The sequence below is a fragment of the Psittacula echo genome (assembly GCF_963264785.1).
Source record: "Psittacula echo genome assembly, chromosome: 2".
Classification (NCBI taxonomy): Eukaryota; Metazoa; Chordata; class Aves; order Psittaciformes; family Psittacidae; genus Psittacula; species Psittacula echo.
The window spans coordinates 112591684-112617708 of record NC_137737.1 but is presented as its reverse complement, the minus strand read 5'-3'; the positions used below and the strand labels follow the sequence as shown (position 1 = coordinate 112617708).

At 38.1% G+C, this 26025-nt stretch overlaps 1 protein-coding gene across 1 annotated transcript in view; it reads left to right on the top strand.

Annotated features, from left to right (window-relative positions):
• ZNF521 (zinc finger protein 521) overlaps positions 1-26025 on the top strand; it is a gene marked incomplete at both ends in the record, with an annotated part of 206555 nt that overhangs the window by 110554 nt on the left and 69976 nt on the right. Inside the window, one exon of the mRNA XM_080609699.1 lies at positions 4146-4230. Within this exon, the coding sequence (XP_080465825.1) occupies positions 4146-4230 (85 nt within the window). The remainder of the gene's footprint in view (positions 1-4145; positions 4231-26025) is intronic.

The following is a 26025-nucleotide window of genomic DNA, read 5'->3' as shown; positions in this document are numbered from 1 at the left end:
GCATACTTCTGAAGCTCTTCTGAATTGAACTGAATCCTCTAGTAGAGTGCTTATTAGTTGTTTTGCTTGTATATAAAAACAAATTTTGAACACAGATCATATTCTTGGGCCATTTATAAAAGCAGCAAAGCCTCATTGGACACGACATGGACACTTTGGGCACCTTTATAGAAAGGAAATTCTGAAAACCTTGAAGTGATAGTTGAGGATCAGGACAGTGATTAAAGGTCTAGGTGATATTAATTATTCAAAAGGTTAGAAAGACACATGCATATGCTTGCATGGATTGAAGACCCAATCCAAAGCTCATTAAAGGAAGTCACAGAGAAGCTTTGTATGCTGGAAGGCTTTAAATCGGTTTTTCGAACAGGAATGCAAGAGGCAGCCAGATTGCCGAGTGCTCTTGTGAGACACTTAGTCCAAGCAGTTACTCTTGTACAACAATTTTGAATGGCCCCAGGAATGAATGAGGCCTCAGACTTACACTCAAATTGGGACTTACATTTGTGTCAGGAAGGGGTTTAGTGAAGGATTGTGGGCTTGTTTATTGAAGAACTTTTTTTGTGAAACAGGAGGCAACAGTAATGTAAGAAATGAAAGGAAAATGTTGAACCACCTTCTTAATTCCATCAAGTTAGTGTAAGTGTCACTCTTCTCTGGAACAAATCTTTGAAAGTTTTGCAGTGAGGCACAGTTTAGAGTGCAGTACGCCTTCTCCACCTACTATTACAGGTCCTGGCTGAGTCCATATGGAAGTGTACTGGAAAGGGTCTTCTGTGACCCACTCTTGCTGTTTTGAAATTATTCTGTAACAAGAAATGAGCATCGGCTTGTTTTTGTGTTTGGAAGGGAGAATGAGGATGATGGAATGTTAATGTCTGACAGGAGGCTGACACATCCTCTGGAAAATGCAGTGGTGGCAGATTAAGGTGTAGGTGCCCTCAGCTGTCTACCTTTCATCACTCTGGGGTTACACCTGGGCTGAGCTGGAGCAGCAAGGCAAGGCCTGGGTGCCCACTTGCTCCTTCTAAGCCCTCCATAGGCAAGGGTGACTGACACATGTACTACAAGGCTTCTTCCCCAGGTATCCAGGCAAGGGATATGAAGCTGCAATACTCCAGGGCTCATTTCTGTCTTCTCCACCAAGTTTCCCCTTTGAGTGAACACAGAGTGAGGAGGGGCTGAGTTTCCCCCTGGATCTCACCCCGTCAGGGAACTGGGACCTACTATGAAGCATATCAGGACTCAGGAGCTCCTGTGAACAGTTATAAGTCCCATGGTTCTGACAAAGCTTGTGAGATTGAGATGTAACTTGCAGTGAAAAAGGGCTTCCTTAGAATGTGAAACATATGGAAATAAGTAGTGGGTTTTGTTCAGCTTGGTGTGAAAATGACTGAGTTTCATCACTTTGAAAATCTAAGTGTAATTGGAATTTACTAAGTTTGCTTTTAAAATAAAAACTTTACCATGCACAAGTTTAGACACCTTGAGATGAGTGTGTGTTGAGCTAATAAAAGTTGATGTCAACATTTTAGAATATGTTTGGAGACAAAAAAGACCTAGTGCTTGATCAAGCAACAGTAACAAAAGCATTCTTCCCTTCATGATAAAAAGAAAACCTCTGTGTGATTCCACAAATCTGTCAGATCATTCTGGAGAGGCTAGTAAGTGCTGGTAAATTACTATTTTTTGTTGCTGTCAAATGACTTTATTTTTTGGCATTAGACTTCAAAAAACCCCCAACCTTTGGATGTGTTGTCATTATGTACATCAGTCATAATTTTGCAGCAATTGTTGACATGCACTTTGCGTTGCTGTGCTAACAAGAGAAAAGACCAGCCATTAAGTTTATGTTTCTTTGTTTTTGAACAAAGTCACATATCAGGAATAATGCTAGGGGTATGCTAATAAACAATATATAGTGCCAGTCATCAGGGAGTAAGAAATATTTTCTAACTAGTTCTAAAGGGAAACAATGTTTAAAAAAAAAGGAGAGTGATTGTTATTTATGCAATATTGTTGTTCTATATGTCAGCATCAAAAAGCATCTTGTAAAGAGCTTAGCATAATAAATCCTTGATCGTGACTGTCATTATTTAGAGGTCTTCGATAGATCTAGATATAGTGCAGTAAGGTTAAATTTACCAACATATAATGTGAAATCCTTTGACTGAATCTGAATTCTACCAATGTTACCAGTATTGTCACAACAGCAAAAAAGAGAAAAAGTGCTGTACCTTTTAAAACAGCAGGCTTTGCAAATCATAACTGTAAAACTAAGTCAAAGCAGATTTGTTTTCTGGTTGCCCATTGATTTTGTTTGTCTGTAATGATTTAACTTGATTACATTTCAGAAAGCTAAAGTTGATTTAAATGAAAAATGGCAAAAAAGGCTTCTTATTGTTTCCACCAAGAAGCGATGCAACACATTTTTGTTACTGTCATCAAGAAAATTAAAATAGCCTCTGTGCATGAGAAGCAATGGGAGATTTGTAAAGAGGAGCCCACAGGAACATTTAATTTCAGAATTGACTTTGAGTAGTCACAAATTTTTCAGTTAACTTGTGGAGATATAATGACATATGTTTAAAAAGTCTTTATATTCCTTCCTACAGGCTTGAACTAGAAAGATACTTAATGGATGGGCAGTTTATCTGTCTAGGACAGGGCATCTAAATTTAGATGGTGATAACAAATCCAGCAAGTTGTTAATAATGTTTAGAGTCAAGTGTAAAATAAACTTTTTTTTTTTTTTTTTTAATATAATCAATAATACCAGCTGTGTAACACTCTTAGAAGTTAAATTTGTACAAGACAGGCTGTATTTTTGATGCACATTATCGGGTGAACCCTCCTTCTTCCCCACCTAGTATATGCGAAATCTGCAATTTACTACATCTGTACCAGCGTTTTCTAACTTTACATTCTTTAAAAAATATATGTTTTTCTTGGTTTTTTTTTTCTTTTTGCTGATGTAGGCAAGGTGCCTGTGGCTATACAGAAAGATACGTGTCTCTTGAGTTACTGCCTTGATGTGGCAATTCAGGGCTTACCTTGCTTTTGTTGCATCTTCAAAACAACAGTTGAGCTTTCCAGCACTGTTACCTTAGGACTTGAGTCCTTGATACTACAATTATGCAGTTGAATAATTTTATGAATTTGACTTGTCTCATTGGATGCTTGGATAACTTCAGATTTTAAGTTTTATGATGAAAACACAAAATCTTACTTTTGAATATACTCTTTAGTTTTCACTTTTAAAGTAATGCTTTCCTATATCAAATCTCTGGCCAATTCAGGTCAAGAAGAAGATAAGAGAAAATACAATCACATTCTTAGGATGTTGAAATGTCTTGGACAAGTGATGTACCTTGTAGAAAAGCAAACAGACGATCTGTTTTGAAAGACACCAAGACACAAATGAAAAACTTCTCTTCTGCACCGAGAAATGCGTATCCTGGTTTATAATGAAATTTGATCTGTATACACCATGGTCTTTAAGTTAAGTCAGGCCTAATGTAGTGTGGCCAGAAGGATTGCCCTCTGCCTAGTTTCCAGCCAGCTTTCCCACTTTTGGTGCAGACCTGCCAATAGATACCGAAGCAACTGCCCAGGTACAGTAACCATTTGTCCATACAAGCAGGACTCCTTGACAGATGGCAACCTGATGGACCATTTAAAAATGCATGGTGCAAAGGAGATTCTGCAGCCCAGTTGAGAATGAAGGAGAAGCAGATTTCTGATTTCTGTGTTCTGTTCCTTGCTTCCCCCAGTTCTGCAGTGGGCCTAATCCATTGGTATAAAGTGAAGGATTCACATTGATGTTCGTATTGTTTGAATCACATCCCACACATCCTCATTGCATTTTGCCTTCCACGAATATAAAGCTGGTGTTTTAGCAAAACTGGTCTGCCCATGGAGTTAGAAAGCTGAAAAAATACAATCTCTACAGAGTTTCAGGAAATTCAGATGAAAGGTACTAGAAAACTACAGAGCGTGATATTTTTTTAATATTAATAATTAAGCCTTAATGAAAACACTGCTGGAGAGCTTTAAATGACCACTTTGAACTCAGCATTCTGAGTTATAATGAAATGGTTCCAATTGTACGTTTCAGTAAATTTTATCTACCTTTGTTTCTTTAGAAGAAGACCTACCAGTGCATCAAATGTCAGATGGTTTTCTACAATGAATGGGATATCCAAGTTCATGTTGCAAACCACATGATCGGTAAGTGAAGCACTAAAACTTCTCAAAGACAGATAGCCATTTGTCTTACTCATGATCATCATTGCCTCTAAAATTAAACAGAGTTAAGGAGAAATTAATTGTGCATCCATCAATGATTAACCTAGGCATGATTGACTTTTTTATTCATATTATTAGACTTGATAAAGCATTAACATACTTTATTTTCTGCAAGGGCTAGTTTAGACTTCTGCAGAGAATTATATATCTACTGCCAGTCAAAACACAGGTGATTAGCAAATTAAACTTCTAATCATTTTTGCATTATTGAAAACAAACTAACAGGAATGGTAATGAACTGGATGTTAGCTTTCCGTAGAGTTTTAGACAGGTTTTAATTTCAGAAGTTATTATGGTAATGACACTACTGTGTACTTCTCAAGCACCTTGGTACCAAAATCAAAACTGGCAAGTTTTTGTCATTAGGAAATACAAATAATTCAAATGGCCATAAAATAGTATTGTTTGTTGTGTTTGAGCAGTATGGAAAAAATCCTGAGTGTATCTGTGTGTCTGTATACAATTAAATGCTATCATTTATTTGAAAAAAAAAAAACCCAAGGAATTTGTAGTATTCAGTAATGGAATCTGCTCTTTTAGGTACAAGTATTAAAAAAGTCTTTTAGGATTCCTGAATCCAAGCCTGGCTTGATGTTTACAATGCTGTTACAGTTGTAAATTGGAATAAAGCAAAACCTGCTTTTTCTTTGATATTCATATTTTCCTATTATTTGCTTATTCCCCATGGTTTACCCATAATGTTTTCAATTTGGTAACCACTCAGTAATAGCACTAAGAGTTCTATCAGCCAATTAAATTTATCAAGCACATCATTTGCCCGCTAATAAGATAACATTGCTGGAGTTGTCTCGTATTTTTTAGCCTCTTTTCCAAATTTCGCTTTTCAAGACAGAGATGGATACCGTTGATTCTTTACTCCTGCCTCCCTTACACTGTTTTTTGTAGTTTCTTGCTACTCGTGTGGTGAGGGACGGAAGCACTAGTTCCCTCCGAACTAGGGCTGAGACATAGAGCATTCACGGAATGCGGGTCATCAACGATTTATTGCGCAGTTAGAATTCCTTATATTTGCCGCCCAAGCACCTCCCCAGGGTCAGCTGGTTCCTGTTCCTCCTAGCAGCTTCCCATCCACACACCAATCCCTACATTTTTCTTGCTGTAATGATAGAAAAGCATGCAAAGCACAGACCAAAGAGTACAGTATAAAAGCCAGTAATTAAAAATCCAACAGAAGAGAATTTTCAGGGTTTTTCCATTTTTTAACTTAAAAATATTTTGATGTTCGTTGTTTTTTTTCTTTGAAGGTAACATGCAGATTTCTTCCATAAGCACTAGTAATTTGACTGCACTGTAAAATAAATTTACCTGCCAAAACTTAATAGCCCATTTGTCTAGGTACTTTATTAACAGGTTTTAATACATAGAGAGCACAAACATTTCATATGCTTTTCATAGAATTGAATAAACGTGAATGACAAGCTGGTTTTGTAAAGAAGCAAAGTGATTTGCCTGTTGGATTAAGCTTTAGTTTTGATATTTTATGTCTTTGGGGAGGAGATAATTTGAACTGCTTCACAGCATTCAATCTGGGTCAGTAACGTGGAATTTAAAAGTAGGTTATTACCAACAACAGAACTCACCATTTCTGCTGTTTGAATCTGGTGTTCAACATGTTCTTAAATGCAACATATCGTGACACTATATGAGAGGTGAGAGGGAACATGGACACTGTGGGTAATGGATGATGCTGGAATAGCAGAGTGGTGTGTGTGCGTGCCACGCACTTCCCTAATGCCCCATGTTTTCAGAATAGGAACCCACTTCTTTCACAAAATGCTCAGATTTTCTCTCTTTTATTTTCTTTCTCTATTTTCTGGGCGAGTATTACTAGAGGGTCAGAATGGGAGGAGAGAAAGGAGGAGAGAGCCAGTAAAGCAGGACTAATCCAGTTAGCTGGCTTCTGCCTGCAGATCTGCAGAGATGGAGATTTTCTTAAACTGAGCTATTAACTGCCTATGTTTAATTTCTAAAAGCTGGATGAGGTGGAATAAGAAAGAGAATCTTTTTCGAAATATTTAATTGTTTTGTCTGTGTTGTATCTAATCATGCATGGTATTGCTTCATGACATAACCATAGTGACACAGATTTAAATGTGCTTAATGTAAAACCTTCCCACTGAAATAAAGAAGGAGCTTGCAAAACATACAGGGAGATTTGCCGGTCATGCTTGTGGTAATCTGTGTTCAGTGGAAGATTCTTATCTGCACTGCCAGACTTAACAGTGCAGCTCCTAATGATGTAGCCTCGATTAAGCAAATGCAGGGGGATTTTGTACTGGGGTGGAGTGAAAAGAATATCAACGTTCCGGAGAGTTTTGAATGTGACCTCGCAGTCAAAGCACAGGGAAAAATAATTTCTGATCTCCGATTCTGTTAGCCTTCTCACCACTAATTGGATTTTTCCTTAGCTATCTTTCCACTTTCACTCTTCCCCCTCCCCTTTAATTTATATCATTGTTCACAGGCCTTTTTCCAAGACCATATTCTGTCTTGAGAGAAAGGTTCAAGGCGTGGCATTAAGCTGTTTAAAATTGGTCTTAGCTTATGTGTGTCTGTAGGTAGGCTCATAGTATTCATATATAATAAACAGGCAAACCCATTTGTGTAAATATATATAATACATAACCCATATATATATACCCATAGATATCTGGATGCATATCAATATGTAAATTGAAAAATATTTTAGGTGAAACACTTAAGTGAATGTCGACTTGTTGATTGACAGCCCATTTACCAAAAAAGAAAAAATGGTTTCCTAAACACATTGGTCCCCCCTTTTCTACATGTATCTGATAAAATATGTCTTCTTGCCCTGCTTTCCTAGTAAAAAATCGCAGAACAAGGTGTCTTTTCTCCTCTGCAGAAGGGAAAGTGAGAAAGCTTTGGGAAAAGAGAGAGAAAAAAAGAAGGACTTTAAATGTGAAGGAAAGGGCAGGTAATCTGGGAAGGCAGGAGTTAAAAAAGCCAAACAGTGTGATAATCCCTAGATCAAATATAGGGGCAATAAATGCCTTTACGGACATCATCACACAGTGTCAGGAACTGTTATTTCCTCTCACTGTAAAATGTTAGCATTGATGGATGTGGTGTCTTCTTACCTGAAGACACCATACCATAATTATAATTCAGTGAAAGGAGAAAAGGAGAGTCAGTTGGGCAATGGGACAAACAAGAAGGTGGAAAGTCATCTGCCAGACTCCACTTAGAAGTGGGTGCAAACCACTGGTAGAGTTGCATGCTCAGCCAGCTGAGGGAAACAGTTCGTACTCACCATCTTTTTGGCCATTTGGGAGCCTAGAAAAGTTTATGGTGTCCCATCTAATTACTGTGCCCTTTGAACATGATCCTAGGATGTAAACTGAGTTCATGTTGCTAACATCCACAGAGAGAAGTTGCATTATGGAAGGTCACTGAGGCAAAGATACATTTATAAAACCCCAGTGTGAAACTTAGACTTTTAAATAAGGCAACTGGAATTACTTTGTTGGCTAAAATAGCTCCACTGAGGCTAGATATTTTTAGGTTGTGTGTATGTGTGTGTTTTTGTCTAATCAAATATAATCTCAACTAGACATTTAGCAGGGGAAGAAGGATTAGAGGCTATTTGAAAAGCCTCTTACTCTTCTTTGTTAGGAGGGTATATAATGTTTTTGCAGATTTTGTTATACATTTCAATCAATTCAACAAGAGGGATTATGCCACCTAATGGAAAATAAAATCTGCAGATGACCCAGTGAAGTGTAACCTGAAGTATCTTTGACAACAATGTAATTTACATTAATTATTACACAAGTTATATATTAAAAAGATGTCATAGGCATAACTTTCCTCAGTAACTACATGTTCATTACTTCTAGAATTTCATATTTTAAAACTGTTCTGCAGCCTTCAATTGAGTCTTCCCAGCATCTTTGCAAAGGGACAGGGCAATAAGCCTTTTCCATTGACTAGATGAGGACAAAGAGGCAAAGAACTGGAATTCCTGGCTTGCGTTAAGTGAGTGAAAGTTCAAGAGTTCTGACTGCCAGATCTGTCTGCACATTTCTAGACACCGTGCTTGTCAAGCAATGCCTGTGTTTGCTTAAACTACCTACTAATTCAAGGTTAGGCTAAGCGATGCCAGTGGACAGAGAGCAAGTCAAACTGTGGACTTTTTAAATAGGCCCTCTTTTTAGGCATTATTTTAGACCTAGATGTAAGCATGTACTTTTGTTTGGAAAGCATGTTTGTTGGTGTGTATGTATATTGAAATTTGTTGGTAAAACAATTTCTCAGCTTTTGGGTGGGAAAGAAGGAAATGTAAATCCAGGTGTGTTTCACGTGTTTAGGAAGTGCTGGCATAAAGGGTAATTCTTCATCCACCTTCTTTCTTTTATCTTTCCACCAGGTGGAATAAATAGCATTTTTAGCAGCTTTCTTTGAGAAAATATTATTTCTGGGTGCATGGTGTCTATGGAAAAGGGAGGCTTTCTGGCATCCCTTTGTTTTCATCAAATAGTTTACAGTTGGCATTTGACCTGAGAGGGTAAGGAAGAGAGTCTGCCATTGTTTGTGTTGCACTCCACTGCTCCTCCTGTTATTTTCCCTGTTATTTTAAGCAGACAAGCTAAACATTGTTTTCTCTTCCACTGATTCTTTTACATCTGTAGTATTTGATGCAGTTCCGTGTAAATAGACTAAACTGTTGCCGTAACAGTTGCCTAGGATTTTGCACATATGTACATGGAGAGTGGCTCAGAACTGGAAGAGCGTAGACATGTTTAACTGGGAAAAGGAATTACTCCATATAAAATTATGAGGCTCAACAGCAGTAGTGTAAATTTGTAAGTGCTCTGAATAAAGTGCTGTTAGGCATGAGATAATGTAAAGAGATGACATTGCCAAGAACTATTTATGAAGAGCTTAATTTTTTTCACTCTGATAATTCTTGACCAATAATTACCAGCTTCTAATTATCTATTTTAGTAGAAAGAAATCTCTATCACTATGGAGGTTGGCATTGCAACTAGCGCATAAATCCCCAAAGAGGTAAATGTGTTCCAAACAGCCACAAACAACTGTCTCATGAAACATAGTGAGCAAATTGCGAGCCGCTGGCTGTGCACAACAGAGCAGCACATTTACCATTGAGGACTGATCAGGCTGACAAAGAGAATGATAAAAGGGGGAACAGCCACAATCTTTGTAGTTTGCTGCTACTTCTGGTGATGAAAAAAGCAAGCCCCAGTGTTGTAGCAAGAACCACTACCTCTCTGAAGAGTCAAAGAGCAAAGGGGAAGAGTGTCATGGTCAGGATTCAGCATCTTTTTGCAACCCGACTTTTGACAATTTCTAAATAGGTTATTTCTGATAAGTAAACAGACTTTTCTTTCTTTAACCTTTCCAGTATCCTGTATAAATCACTTTTTGTAAAGTCTGTTGTAGTGAGGGGGACAGCATGTTTTTGAGGGGAGGATGTTGTGTAGAATCGAGTGAGGTAGCAGGTGTGAGCAGGAGGAGGAAATGAAGGGGAAAAAAAAAAGATGCCAAGCACTGAAGTTAGGAAGCTAATGGGAAAACAGGATGAAGCAACCCTAAAGTCGACAAGAAGAATTCTAGTTTACACCAGCAAATACTTCATTAAATTCCGAGTAAACAAATCTATGCTGGAACAATTGTATTTTAAAAAGAAGAGTATATAGAAAGTGCAATTTAACATTTCAGTTTCCCTGCAAAGAAATTTTACAGCTGTGTTTTACAATAAGAAGTAGTATGTAACCATTAGAAGACATAAAGACATGTCTTGTTGCAACTCACGATTTTTGATATTTTTAGTGACAGTGATATAAGTAAATAATATGTATATATGCTTATCTGTTGTGTAGATATGCATGTTTGCATTATGCATGTGTTAACTGCATGCATAATAAACCTATAAAAATAAATCATCTTATTTGCCTCACATTTGTGAAGTGCACAATACGGTACGTATGGAACACAACACTGATGTCAGGACAAAGGAAAATCTCAGTCAGCTTTCTGGAGCCCAAGAAAATTGTAGTCTGGTTGCAATAGCATGTGGCAGTCATAGATTCTGTTACTTGTCTGCTGCCTGAGATCAGGTCATTAAACCCCACGATTTTCCTTTCACTTACATGGAAAACTGTGCTGGGCAACTAAGACTTGTTGCACTATGTTGACCTCAAGTAATAAGTTTTCAGCATGTCAGTTTAATTAGCTCTATACTAAAACTGACATTGTGATCCCTCTTACAGGGGGTTTTGATAAAAAAGAATTCAAAGATATGCATCTCTGCACTAGAGGAGGGAGGAAGTGGAGACTTCCTTTAGTTGGTCATCTTTTGCTGATTCCTGAGTAGTAAGGAATGGAAACTGTTGATCTATATTGGAGTACAGATCATACCCTCTTAGCACTGGGAAATCTTCTGGATACTTGGGAATCTCCTATTTACAGTCAGAGCTGTCAAGAAGTTGTCTAAAAGTTAGAGGATACTTGGTTACTTTGCAAAAGGAGAAGATGTAATTGAGATACCCAGGAAAACCAGCATTTGGAGTTAAATCTGAGAAAATGTAGGTTTATTTTGTGAGGAGCTGGGTTACAAAATAGGCGAAATCTGGGCTGTTTAATACTAACAGGAAGCTACTCTCCTGTGGGCAATGCTGGCGTATTTGAAAAGCCCATAAAGGGTTTCTGCATGGACCATACAAAAGGGATACTTTCTCTTTAATAGCCATCTGTACAGGAGAGATGAGAAGTGGGCCAGGTCATCTCTCCTCAGCTGTCATGATATTAACGTAGGTAATGGAGCAAGCTCTGTGTTCTGCTGGGTGTTGTTTTTCATAGATGTTCATCGATTTACACAGATAATTCTATTTATTTCTTAGAGTTGGTCCAAGCAAAGCAGGCAGAATAACAAACACCAAAGCATTTCAAATGACTTTATCTTTGTTGTTTTGTAATGTAACTTTTGTCTAAAAAATGGTGTCACACCTACTGTGCAGATGGCTGCATGATTTGTAAACCAGCCAAAACATTTAAACAAATGTGTGATCTGGGGATAGATTAAATAAAGGATAAAATGGAGTGTGGACCACAAATTCTAATAATCAGATGATTTTAAGTTGTGTGTAGTGTGGAGCGATGGTAGCAGCGATAGCTGGGAACGCTTGCCAATGACAGCAAGGTGCCTTACAGATCTCAGGATGGAGCCTGTGGCCTAGTAGGCCTCAGTTTGAGAGCTGCACATTTGCTGTACAGCTGGCAGCTCTGTATGGGGACATCAGATAAAACTTATGTAAAATGAAGTGTTATTGCTTAGTATGAAATCGGGCAGAGAGGGAATTTGCAGACAGTAACTGAAAACAGAATTCATGGTACCAATGAAGCAGACTGTAAATATGAAGAGGCTTTAATTATCTGCGCAATTTAACCAAAAATTCAAGATGTATTTGGAAACGGCAAAGGCAGCTGTAAACGTGCTGGAGCAGCACCATGCACTGGGCTTCATTTGGGTTACAGGTACCTTGCTATCCCCCGTGCCCCAGGGTGCCTGCTGTCACCCACTGAAGTTGCCCTGCATGGAGCTGGGGCTGCATTTCAGGGGGTTGAAGCAGGGACGACTGCTTGCTTTTTGAGACAGCTTTCAGTCTGGGCTTTTAAAATCACAAATGATTCAGTCAGGACATAGTATGCAGACATATACGAACCCTTTTTGGGAGGAAGGCAAGGCACCTTGGATTTAAGAAATTCTGGTAAAATAGAATTAAATTGCCATATTATTGAATAGTACTGTTAGTAGCAATAATGGTAATGATAGTATTACTAAAAGAAGCATTTGAAAAATGTCCACAATTCAGGCTGGAGTTGATTTGTAATGAAATGAAGCAAAGCACATGGAAGCTTTAGATTTTTTCCTGCAGAAAAGCCTGTGGTGTGAACAGCACTTGATGAAGGGGATGCTCTCGAAAGGTAATGTCAGGCAGTACGAAAGTTGTTCCTCTCCCTTTACCTGCTGTAACATTCTCCTCAGAGCCACTGCAGTGATATACCGTGCATGTTAATACTTAGGCACCACGGGCTGAATTAATGGCACAGTGTCAGCCTTCCCTTTTGTTCTTTGTTGCTGACCATTTGTATTGCAGGCTTTATCAGGAGCCTTAGCACATTCCTTCGGCTGTGTTTAGCTGTCAGCACAGAGGGTAGCCTCATCATTGCTTTTCTAAATCATCCCTGTTCCAAGCAGAGAAGCCTCCGGTTCTTTGACAGAGTGCGTCCCGAGGTTTCTCCCTGCTATGTATGTGCAGGAAGCGAAACAAAAGAAGCCAATATGGAGAGTGGGTGTCGAACTTCAGCTGCTCATATTGTTGCATTTGGTGAGCTGACGGGGTTTCGTAGGTCACCTTTAGAATTATGCCTATGACAGCAGTAGCTACCTGCCAAGATTGCAAGGTATCTCACAGCTCTCAGGATGGAGCCTGTGGCCTGGTAGGCCGCCGTTGGAGGGGTACACATTTGCTGTACAGCTGGCAGCACTGTATGGGGCAGCAATGTGGGCTGTTAGGGAGCTGGAAAGGAGACAAGCATGAAATTTCTTCTAACCCCAACTCTGTTTTTCTGTACTGTTGGCTGCTTCTCAGTTCCTTGACAAAAAAACCAATCAGGCACCCTTTAATCCGCCTGTGATTACCAGTGGTATAAAAAGAGAAGCATAATGAGGAAAAATGCCTCGTTTTGTTGCCTTCAAAAGCCAACAAATTGGAGTTAACTTGACAGGAAGTGGCTTAATAATTAGATTATTTATTTATTCCTGACACATATCCCCCTGTTACTAGTCTCAGGAGATCCTGTAGATGGTACGATTTTCAAGCTGCCATTACTTCGCTGTCTTCTGTGAACAAAGAAGCTACTGTCTATCAGTCAATTAAATGCACTCTTTAAGCAGAGGCTGAGAAGTCCTCAATGGATAGAGCCCTGGGACATTGTGGCTGATGATTCCTTTCTCTGTACTGTACATCACACTCTCAACTACGGTCCCCACAGAGATGGAATAAAGTCATGCATTAAAATATCACTTGTTGATTTGTTTGCTAATGAAGAGCCATTGAAATGTTTGTGTATTTCTGTGGCAAAATTGTTGATAAAAGGACTACTTGCTTGCATATCTTACTTCATCTTCAGTGAGCGCTTATTTAAGACATACTAAAATTAAAGTCAACAAATTAAGGAAAAAACAGAGAGATGGATAATATTGGTTTACTTGCAATTCACATCAATGTAAATAACACTGAGGACAGCAAGAAGAGAGAAAGGGGAATAATAGTACTTCAACCATGTCTGTTATAATTTTCTTCACTAGTAACAATAAGGATCTTTAGTGGGGTTTTTTTCTGGTGCAGTAATGAGCACCCATTTCAAGTAATGAAATTGCTAAAGTATCATTTAAAAATTATCCTGGACATGTAAGAATATTAAATTTAAGTAAGTAAATAAATAAATAAATGGAAAAACCTGAGACTTTGTTTCTGGTTTTTGCACTTCTATTTGGATTTTAAATATGCTCAGTTAACAAAAACTTCCAGCACTTAGAGATAAGCTACACACAGCCGGTTAGCTTCTTAGCTGAGAAAAGTACAATTATGTCAAGCTAGTTGGTACCACTGGTTAAGCATGCAAGCTTAATGCAAAATCAGCCAAGGTGTTCAAAGCTGGGGCTTCTGAGCTTAACAACACCCTCCCTCACCCTCCTTGCATCCCGTCAGACTTCCTAACTGGATTTCGTAATCTCGGTATATTTAACCTCCCACCATACTTCTTCTGCACTTTAAAAGCCCAGGTCACTAGAGTGAACCGGTGTGGACCACATTTTTGCCCAGGCTGGAGAGAGGAGGTGTTTGAATTTTGTTTTTATTTACAGAAGCTGGCATACACCTATACCTGTCTTCACAGTGAAAACCATTAATAGGCAACATCCACCTGAAATTGATGCAAGTCTTACGCCACTTGTATTACAGAGCTATGTTTGCTCTTAAATAGATACTGCTATAGCAGTTCTCTGGTGAACGAACTCTGTTCTGAATTTAGCCTCTGTATGACCATTTGTACCTGCAAATAGAGCCTGTAAGTGCTATTATAGATATATTACATATACATATATATTTAAAGTCACTCATATCAGGATTATTGTTTTCAATGAACGTAACAACAAGCTATAGGGAATTAATTCAAACCAGCCTCAAATTGGAGTGTTTCTTATTCTGTTATTCCAACTCATTTTATTAGAAAAAGCTTAGATACTCAGAGGTGTTCTATAATAGAAAATGAATTTGAAACCCATTCATTAATTGGTGATTAATACATTTCAGGATTAGTTTAAGCAAGGCCCTACCTCCTGCCCAGTCAAGTATGTTCTGGTTAATATCCAATTATCTGCACCTTCGTACTTATTATGTCTTAATATTTCGGATATAATAACCAGAAACTTGAGAGTAATGCTAATGAGCATAGAACAGGAATTAACCAGTGACACACTCAATGATCCTTACTGAGGAAAGTAACTCCTTCTGTCTCCTCAGCACAGTGGTCGAGCTACCACTGCCCTTTCAGTAAGCAGTGCTTTCAATTCAGCCTTTATGGAAGCTTAGAATTGTACGCAGGTAAAAATTCTCACTTTTGCATGCCTCATAGACCAGGTATGATCAGAAGATACTCCTGCACACCCTTTCTCACATGCAGAGTTACTTTTTTTTAAGTGGAGCCAGTGGAAAACCAATAATAAAGTAAAATTGTTATACCTGTTTAAAATACAAGCTGTTTTGTGATTGAATACACCCTCTTATACTCACAGGTATATAAGCTGAACAGCCTAGCTATCATGTTCTTCAGCTTGCAAGACAGCTTCTTTAGGGACCAGAAAACCAGATAAAAATGCCTGTGAAATAAATAAAAAAAAAAAGATAAAAATCTAATTGATAAATGTGAAATGTAAATATTGCCAAATTAAAATTTTCTGTGCACAAAAATATCAAGCCCTTTAAGCTTAATGTCAGGATTCTTGCCTGTGAAAATTATTATATGTCCTCAGTGAAACATGCAAGTAGAATCATGGCACCAACATATTAGTGGGGGCAGAACTGAGTAATTCTGTCATGTGGCCTTAAACTAGCATAATTATATAGGTAAATTCAATGTATAGGGAGAAAAGAAGAAGAAACATTCTTTTTGGCATATTTTTTTTTTCTTAACTAAGCTGCTGTTTGAATACATTGTGCAATTCAGGGCATTAGGAAAAGCCCCAGAGGAAATGGAGCAGTGGGCAGAGTGAAGGAGACCTGCTCAAAGGTGCAAAGCCACATTACACATTATTTTTATTACATGAATATAATCCTATGTGTGTGGTACTTATCCAAGAGACTTTACAGAATATGGTATTCATAGTGTGTTGGACAAAGCTTATTTCAAAACACTGCCTCATTCACTGTGTTTATGCTGAAAGGTATGAGTCTCATGTTTGGATAAGAGTGAATGATACAAGGAATAGTATATTTGTATAATCAAAAGCAATCCTAAAACACGTGTACAGCAAACAGAGTTAAGGATATGCCTGTAACATCCTGTTTTGAATTTCTTTTTCCAGTGCCTAGCCATACAACTTGAATTTTCTTTCACACAGCACTTTATTGGAGTGTTGTAGTTCAGGACCTCAGCAGTATATTCTTAATATCTAGCTGTTTGGCTAGGCACTCTTTCTTCCAGTCCTCTCAAAGGCAACCTTCACAATGAATCCACTGTGCTTCTGGCTTCGTTGCTTTTCATTGCACACCTATGTGAGTGCCAAGCCATTAGATAAATGTGCAAAGAAATCCCACCACCCCCAAGTTCCCCAGATGAGACTTCTACAGAGCACTGTGTAATTCATTGAACAACTTGGGAGATGCTGATGTTTACTACCTCGTTCAATTAGGCATTCAGAGGCAACACAGCCTTCCATTTGCTTCAAAGTTTGGTTAAAAAACCTAACTCAAATATCACTTAGTGCAAAGTGTGATTTGCAAACTGTCATAACATGATCAAATCAAACCCGATTTTCACCAGCACAGTTAAATACTCTTCTCTTCAGCTGAGTGACATTTCCTTGCCAAATTTGAACTTTTAACCCACATTACTTCTTGTGTGCTGTTATTCTTCAAGTCAGACTTAACAGGGATGGTATTTTTAACCATTTTTGATTAAAAATATAGCTGAGCTTAAGAAAAGAAGACTAAAATAAAAACAAATTGAAAATAAAATTAAGTAGGTGAAAAACAAAATAAATAGGCTTGGGCAGAGAGCTAGTCTAGAAAACTTAATCTGAAGGATACTTCTTAATAATGGAAAAGCTTTCTACTTTTACCTGCCGCTGCATTTGCACCAGTGATGGAGTATGCCTAGCGGTAGACTGGAATTGTACCACGAGGAAAAATCCTTCATGGTGGTGCATGGGAATAAATTAGGTGACAGAAAATAGGACTCTAATTTCTATGATATGTCACCTAGGTTATCGTATTTTACACCATCTGCCGCTTTTGTGCTGCATGTGCATCTCTTTCAACCCTTATGATGGGTCCTCCAGGCCAGCCTTTTTGTGGGCTGGTGATTTTCTTTGTCTCCTTTAACCTAAAGCTTCAGTAGAGGTTGTTCTCTGACAAGAGAAACACTCTCAACACACTTTAGCTTCCCATTTTTCTTATATGTATCCTCCCATCCATCTCCTTAAAAAGCATATTTGGAAAGCTCTTTGACTCTGATTTCTCCTAGGCCATTTATCTCCCACGAAATGTGTTTAACTTCTTCATGGCATTGCAGAGTCTCCCTCTCTCTTTCTCTCTTTGCTTTATGGTGTTCTCCTTTCTTGTTTGGCAAGGGAACTCCTTTTCTCAAAGTATGTCTTGTTTTCTAGTCTTTGCTTAACAGGCTACAAAGACAATTTCAGTTTCAAAATGTTGAAACAGGAGTCAGAGTGGGTGCAAGTTTGTGGTGGTTCCAGCATTCCCAATGACTTCTTCACTAGCCTAGAACAAATCATTGGAATGGGAAAAGGAGTCAGTACTTACCCGCAGAGATTTTCCAAGACAAATTTGTTAATGTACGTTAAGAAGGAAAATACTGTAATGCAGTAAATTGGAAACTATTAAATTCTTTGTGGTTTTTATTATCTCTAGGATAATAGGGAATTCTGCTGCTTGCCCTAGAGCTCCCAAATTTGGTTCATGTTCCCTATCTATTTCAGAGGTCAGTTAAAAAAAATGTTGTTCCTCCCTTTTACCATATCATCACTTTTCACAGATGTGGTCCCGCTGATTTCTATTCTTGACATCACTTTCTACACATAACAAAAATTGCCCTTCATTTCTTCCTCAGTCAGAACCAGTTAACAGAGAGTTAACAGAAATTGTGATGGCTTCCATAAGACAATATCTTATTGCTCTTGAGAACTGTCCTTAGTCACTGCAGTTCTGAAACTTACTTTAAGGTCCGTCTACTCTGTGGGTCATGTACCCTGTGCATATCTCTTTCTCAATTTCTATATATTCTGCTATCTCACAAAAATATTTATTTTCTCCCTTGCCTAAACCAGTTACATTTCTTTGTCTTCCTTGGCTATCGTTACTTCCCAACCAATTATTGCTGTGCTTTGGAATGAATTTGTGGGTTCACGCTATAAAATATATTGGCAGTCTTTAGCTACAGTCACTTGTGGCGTTCGGCTAAGGCTTGTAGAAATGACACACATGTGCGCCTTCAAGAGAGTGCTCATATTTCAGTATTCTCTGCTGAAATTGCTTTATTTTTTAATCTATAGTCCTGTTTCAGTACCAGCTATAGTTGGCACCACAGATCCTGTAGCTTTAAATAGGATGCCTTAATATTGCCCCTTTTGTATGCTGTATTGTAATGAAGTAACATCACTAAATTGCAGTGAAGGGTGATTGTTGCATGGGGATGACTACTACACCTTGGGGTCTATTCGCACCAGATTATTTTTTTATTGTTATTATTACAACCCATCTTTTTTACTCTCTTGATGCCAAACTTGCTGTTGGACATCCATGCAGCACAGGGGATCTTTAAAAACATTTTGGACATCAACTTGTCTCTTAGGTACACACCAATGACAGTTCAATTCCAGGCTCTGGCATCCTGGGTGGCTTTGCAATACTTTAGTGATGCCAGCTTGGTCTCTTCTCTAGACTTGCAGTGTTCTTCATGATTTGCTCTTAAAAAAATTAGTTTGTGGCTGATAGAAGTGACAGGCACGGTGCTAACCATTTTCAGACAGGAACAATACTAAATTTATAACAAGTGGAGCATGCTTTTTCCCTTCCTGCTATTCCCCGTGCATTTTACAATACAGAAGACTGCAAAAATGATTTTGTTTGAGCTGTTTCCTTTCCTTTTGGCACTGCGTTCACATTCAAAGGAAGAATTATAGCAGTGGTGTTAGTTTATCATCCAGTGCCATGATCTCAAAGAACCTTCAGCAGAATTCAGTTTCACCCAAGTAATAAAAAATACTGTTGTGAAGATACAAATATTTTAATAAAGACATTTTCTTTTACAAAATCTTTCTGACTTACAGGGCGAATGTCTAAATACAAGTTTCAGCTAGGTTAAAGTGCAGTATTCTGCCTTAGTTGTACAAGAAGCAGTCTTCATCCAGGAAGGCAAGTTTTAACTGATTGTTAGACAATAAAGTGGAAGATAGTAATTGATTTCATATGTGTGTGGGCCAAATAATTGTCCTGTGTTCTACAACAACAGGGCAGCTCAGGAGACCATACCTGACATATTTACTGGAGGCACCAAGAGTTACTGCCTGCTCCCGTATGCCCTTGTCACTGTAGCCTAACATTTGATCGCCCTACACATTTTGTATGTTTGATAGCAACGTTCCTGTCACCCCTCCCAGTGCACCTCTGGGACTCACATCCCCACTGGTGCTCTGCTATGGGGTGGAAGTAGGAATTGCAGTTCTGTTGCATGACTTGCACAGAACCAGGTCCCCCAGGTGTGCTGGTTTGCAGCTCTCGTGGTCATGTTCTTTGGTGCTGTCCTTGCTGGGATTGTTTGCACAAAAAGAAATGTCCCAAAGTAAGAGTGTCACAGGGTCCTTCAGTTCAGTTGTGTACCTGCATCTGGGTCTGTCACACACAGTAAGTTTGAAATGGGCTTGCATGCACCTTACATCAGGAATTGTAATGAAATTGTAATGAAAATGCCTGATCCTGAAAACGTACAAATATGCATCTGATTTTATTCAGATGAATAGATGCCACAATCTTCCTTTTATGCAGGAATAAGGCTATATGTGTTCTCAAGTGTTTGTAAGATTGGGACCTAAATTGCAATTCCGGGTGGTATTTTAACAACATGTTCTAAATGCAGGAAAAAAAAAATAGGCTTCCATAATGAAGTCATCATCCCATTAAAACATCTTTTTTCCCTCAGTGATACCAAACATGAATTTTGAGCTGTAATTTGGATTTTTTCCATCTTTGTGAAGATGACACAATTTTTTCATTGCAAGGCAGCTTTTTTTTTTTTTCCAGTTTCTTCTTTAGCTTAATACTGTGGCCATGTAGCATTCCCATTTAAGTCAGGAATTAGAGCTGACATACCTTGAATTGAACTATCAATTCTTTTAAAACTGACGCCAGTTCCACACTATTTGGTCGTACAAACTTCCGATTATGGGCCAGAGAGCATTGATTTTTAGCTGTCATTTCTAGCGCACACACTGCAGAATTGAAATTTAAACCTTAATCCACTCTTTAATACAATTAATTTTTAATGTGCAGTAATACTAATTGAAATAGCCTGAATTTAGTAAGTCACCACAAGACATTTTCAAAAGCAGGAGTCTCCACTGAGAGCTGGAAGGACAGATAATCATTGTTACAGTGTTTACAGAATAAATGCACACTCTGCAGGCAATTCCATGCCAAGATATTTTTTTTTGTTAGTTTATATTAATATATTTCATAGTGGATTTAAATTTGTTTTTAGTGTCTCCTACTGAAACACATCTGTTGTTGTGAGCCAAGTTACTTTGATTTTGTTTCAGTGGAAGTCTTTATTTTCATAGAATATTTTCAGTCTTACTTCTGCGTTTTTAACGTGACTGTCACTGTATTATGTAGCTGTCAAATGCATTGTGATGTCCAGAGAAATGGATTCAATTTTCTACCTGTAAAATGGTCAGCCATGCAGTTTCTCTGTATGATAAACCAAAGCTGCATGTTCTGTACCCAACTCCTTTTTCCCCTAGGTTTGCCTTTCATATAAGCAATATATCTTATGCCATCCTGATTTCACTATATCACTTCTAATTTTCAGTCATGATCTTTTCAGATATTTTAGTGGGAGGATGGAGAGGGCGTTCTAACTGCAGAGGAACCAGTCTTACACAGTTACCCAAGGAGGGATTTAATCATTTATATAATATCAAGATGCCATTGCTACATTTGTCTGATAAGAAGGAATACTTCTTAGAATGCATCAGTTCTTCTGATGAATGGGCTTGTACAGTGTTCAAAGTGAGCACCAATGTGAAGTGAAAAAAAATGTCATGTGCTTTATATCATCCTTTCATGGCTTTTACATTACAGTATTTAATAAGCCAATAGTGCAGTTAAATATTTAGCAAAGGTTCCCTCAAAACCTTGCCATATATCCAAGTGGGATTTTGAGACATTTTGCAGCACATAAGTAAAAATTGTGCTTTAGCTCTTGCAATGGTTATAGCATGGCATATTTCTTAAAGGAAATGCAGGACAACATGGCATAAATACATTCAGCATATTTCACACCCGCAGAACACAAGAATTGATTCCCATTTTTCAAATTAAGAGTTCAAACTGACTCTCATTTTGTCAGAAGAAAGCTGCAGTGACTTTATTTGCACGGAATATTAAACCAGCATTATAGCATTTAATAAAAACCCTGCAACACACAGTGTGATATTTCAAAGGCTCCTTATCGTAACATCGTTTGTAACAATGAGTATTTTCTGAGTTGGGGGTGAGAGAAAAGCAAAGATCCAGGTGTTGCCCTCTTTTGAGGGTAACAGTTCATCACTAGGTAACACTTTTAGGTTCTGTAGTCTGCAAAACAGAGATTTAATAACATAGTTGCTGCATGATGTTGTTAATCAAACAATAATAAAACATTAGAAACCTTGTCTTCTTTGACAAACGTCTGCATGTTTCAGATCCTTGTTGTATGCTAATTAATCCTCAGTAAGTACTTGTAAAATAATTAAATGGCTTGCACTTAAAATACAGCCAAGCCCATTTATACCATTTAAGGAAGCATATCTCGTGTTATCTTCAGAAGGAATTTGGGCTCTGTATGTGCTGTTTCTTGGGGTAACTCACAGATTTTAGGTGCTATGCATGCTGCACAGCCCTTTTTGCCCCTGTTCATGTTTAAGACTAGGCTACAAAGGTTGGGTGAGCCTGTCTGGCTATTATATCAGTGGTTTTGCCTCTGCTGCCTAGATGAGTGCATTCCTGCCCCATGCAGAGGCAGCACAGCAGTGCTGCAGTCTCCAGACTGCAGAGACAGGTAAGCAACAGCTTTGCAGGTGCTCAGCTGCCTGGACTGGGGCTCCCACTCCTCTGTTTCCTGGGGATGTCTCCAGTCCTCCTACTTATTGCTTAGTCTGTGAGCTGTGTGCAAGAATTTGGGCCCACTGAAGAACTATATATTCTGGTGTTCATAAAACAAAAAAGGATTGCTGTTGATGTGGAAAGGATCACATAGGGGTATATGCCACACTTAGTGTTGCACGTAGTGGTTAGTTTAAGGCATGAAGGTGGAAGGCAGTATTTTTCTGCAAATTTTATTTTCATTTTGGGTCAATATCTGTGTTTTTTTAAAATTTTCAATTTGTATCAATGGTTTATTAGCTAATAGCTGCCTAATTTTTTTTTTTAACACTGTACAAAAATAGCTCACTTTCAAAGAAATAGCAATGTAGCCTTTTTACAAATTATTTGGGTCCTATTTAAAATGTTGGATATGTTTTGCTTAGAAAATCATGTTCATATGTATGGTGCATTTGTTTAAGTATTCAAAAAATTAGGGTGTTAATTGCCTGCATGTGTGTGAGTATATTGGAAGGTCTATATAGTTATATAGGGTAGACATACTTAATATGCATAGCTTGATGTATGTTGACCTCAGGTTACGAGAGTAGAAAATCCCATTTTCCAGCTTGTTTCAAATGTAGTAAAAATGCTGCTTCAGTTGCTTTATGCTACTCACATTGGGAAAGGTGCTTATACTGTGATAATTATCATCAAGGAATATTAATGTGTTCAGCATTTGTAACCCAAAAACTCATTATAGCCTAAGCTGTGCATCATCTGTGAAGAGAGAACTTTGCCAGAATTCGCTCTTCACAGGGGTTGCCTCCTGCTTGTGATGGAGTGGTCAGAGTATTGTAAGAGGTCACTTAGGCTATTTTTGAAAGCTGAAGTTTTGCAATTTTTGATTCACTACCTTCTGTCTAGATAGCCTAGCATTCTTTACCCCCCCCCCCCAGCCCCCAAATTTGCTTTTTCTAATTGAATGCCTGGTGAAGTGCATAAAGCTGAAAGATTGCATCTCATTATGTGCAAGAGGCTAAAGGTGTAGATATAAATATTGCGCATCAAGGTCACAGAGATTTCAGGGTCCATATTCCATCAGCATACATGGGATTTGCACAAACACCACTGTCACTCATGCTAATGGGAACTAGCCGTTCCAATCCTGAGGTCTTTGATAAGAATCTGGTTTCTTACTTGTATTAAACTGTTGATGCTTTTGGTAGTGACGTCCACTTCAGTATTTATGTATTCTGAGGCCATATTTTGCTATTTCACCATGAAAACCAGGATTTATCATTTTTACAACTTTGTTGTCTTCCAAGCTCCTGAACCCACAGTTTATCAGCCTTCACATTTCTAAAACATATTTGGGCAGCTTGTTAAAAGCACCAGAGCCCAGTTCTTTCCTCTTTGAGTTTCACATCAATGTCCCCCAGTTGACTGAGCTGATTTACATTAATGTTGTTGAGAGGAGATTCAGTCCTGTAAAGGCTATTTTGTATTTTCATTAGTATGTCTTGTTGGGAGAGTCTGTATGTAGCTGTACATTACACTACCCAACTATATACCAGAATAGTTACAGAATAATATGACCAAAAGATCTACAGATATATAATGCCTTTCAATAAAGAATTTTGTTGACTTGAAATTGAAATCTTCCTTCCAACTAAGCACACTTTACAGATGAATATTGTGCTTCTACCCTTGGTAATGAAGACTATAACAGAGCCCAAATTGTGTTGTTCAGTGCTGTTGTTGCTGGAATTTTAATTATGGCTGGGTTTTATTATTTCTTCTCAATACTGATACATTGCTTATCATTTCTCACTCTTAATATTGCCTTATGTTGCATGTTGTAGTTTGCTTTATGTTGGGCAGAGAAGACTGAGTTTTGAGGACTGCTTTGTTTCTGAGGTCAAGATGTGAACCTGGCCTTGCTCTTGGGAGGACTAGAAAAATCTATTTCATAACTTTCTGCAGGCCTCAAAGAAGCCTAAGAAGGAAAAAAAAAAACAAACGCACAAAAGCCACAGGCTTAGTTTAGACCTGGTGAAAAGTTGGATTCATCAACAGGAAAGCTTGCAGCCGATCAGCTTTTCTTGTTGTAAAGAGTCCCTGCTGTCAGTGCATACTCCACTGATACTGCAGAACTCTGGGGAGCCCTGTGAGTCTCTTAAAACACCCACACATTTATCCGGAAATGCCTAACTTGATAATATAGAACAAATCTGCTGAAGTAATTGCTTGCGTATTAAATCACCAAAATGAAGGGCTCGAAAGGTAGGTAAACACAGTCCTCCTGAGCTGAGTGTGCGTATTACAGGTTTGCCCAGTTCACTGATGGGGGATAACTTTGGTTTGTGAAGTAGAGTGCTAATGCCTTATAATAAATGGCTGTCTTGAGCCAAGGAGAGATTCTCAGCAGGTGAGAATACTGTTGATGGGAAATAATATGGTACCATGTCTGCTGTGTGGATGTAAACCTAATCATCTCTATGAATTTTGAGTACCCCGCTTCTCTTCCAAAGGAACATTATGAAAAGATTGCTTCCAAATCCTTCAGATGCTCACTGTTCTTGTGACAGATGCCTTAGTCTTTACCTTGAGGCACTGGAAATGAATGTGTGTTCCTTACACAAGATAAGGAGATAAGGATGTAGACTTTTGAAGGAGCAAATTGCATTCTCATGTTTAAGTTCACCATTTGCACTTGATGTGGTGAAAGCTGAATGTGAAGAATTGCTTTTCAACACTATTTCTCTGTCTTCTGTATCTCAAGACCTCTGAGATATTATGCTAAAATGTTCTGTAACATGTAATACAGAAATGTTGGAAAACTGGAAATAGAGCAAGATTGCCTTCATCGATTTGGCTGTGCTTGGATTGCTCTAGCTACATCTTAAATCAGAAAAAGGGTCATCTTTATGCAGCATAATAATGTTAGTGAAAAGACCAAACAATCTGCATTTGCTGAGGGCATGACAAATGTAGCCATTATCCCATTTTAACAGTTCCTCCTTTTAATCAAAAGGGAAAGTAGTGGGACTGATTCTTATCCCGCTTACACCAACACAGTGAGCTACCAAGTAGGTGATTATGATGAAGTGTGAGCGAATGCTCATGACAAAGCAACTGAAATCGGGATAAAGTCCAGCATTTTTTTTTAATGTTAACATTCACTCTATCCTTATTTCACTTTTTTTGTGGCCAATTCTGTATCTGTTTGTCAAAATTCATATTCAAGTACTGTGAAAGATGGGGAGTGAGCACGGAGGCAGCATCTGCTTTTCAGCCAGACCCAGAAAATACTCACATAATATTTAAATTCATCTGGATTCTATTTCATGTGCAGGGCTTTTTTGGAAATACTCAAAATCTCAAAAGTATCTCAATGTTTAAAAAAAACAATAGGTTCCTTATATTAAATATATATATAAGTACCATATTGGTCTATATGGTTTATTTTATACAAATCCAAATGCTTGGAGATTTATTGTATCTGTAAACTCAAAACTGAACAGATTAGATATTGTAGCATGATGTTCAAAGGAGAGCTATTGGAATGGTAGAATTCTTGGCTTGGCTCCCTCTTCAGATGTAATTGCTGCTTCATTAGGTCTTGGAAGAGTTTCCTATGGTTAAATTTAATCAAATGGCTTAGAATGGCAAGCTCGTACTCTCAAAATTCCAATACCGTTCAGAATTTTTAACAAGATTTCCCTCAAATCTTTTTTAAACAAATATTGTTTAACACTAACGGTAGATTCTGAAGTAATTCTTAGTAGCTCATCATAATGAATAAAGGCTGATTTAGAATATTCTGCATAGGACTTGGATGCTGAAGGGGAGTCATCTGTTGTAGCTAAAACCTGCTTGCCAGTAGCCTGTGCAATTAAGTAGCAAGACTCTGGTGCTCTTTTAGCTGTATTAGTGGGCAGCTCTGTGTTTTTTTTCTGAGTGTCTTTTACTCATGTAGCTATATTCTAATTCACTGTGTTTTAATTAGCTTGGCTTGCTACGCTAGTTGTTTCAGTTGATGTAGTTATCTTGAAGACTTCTTCAC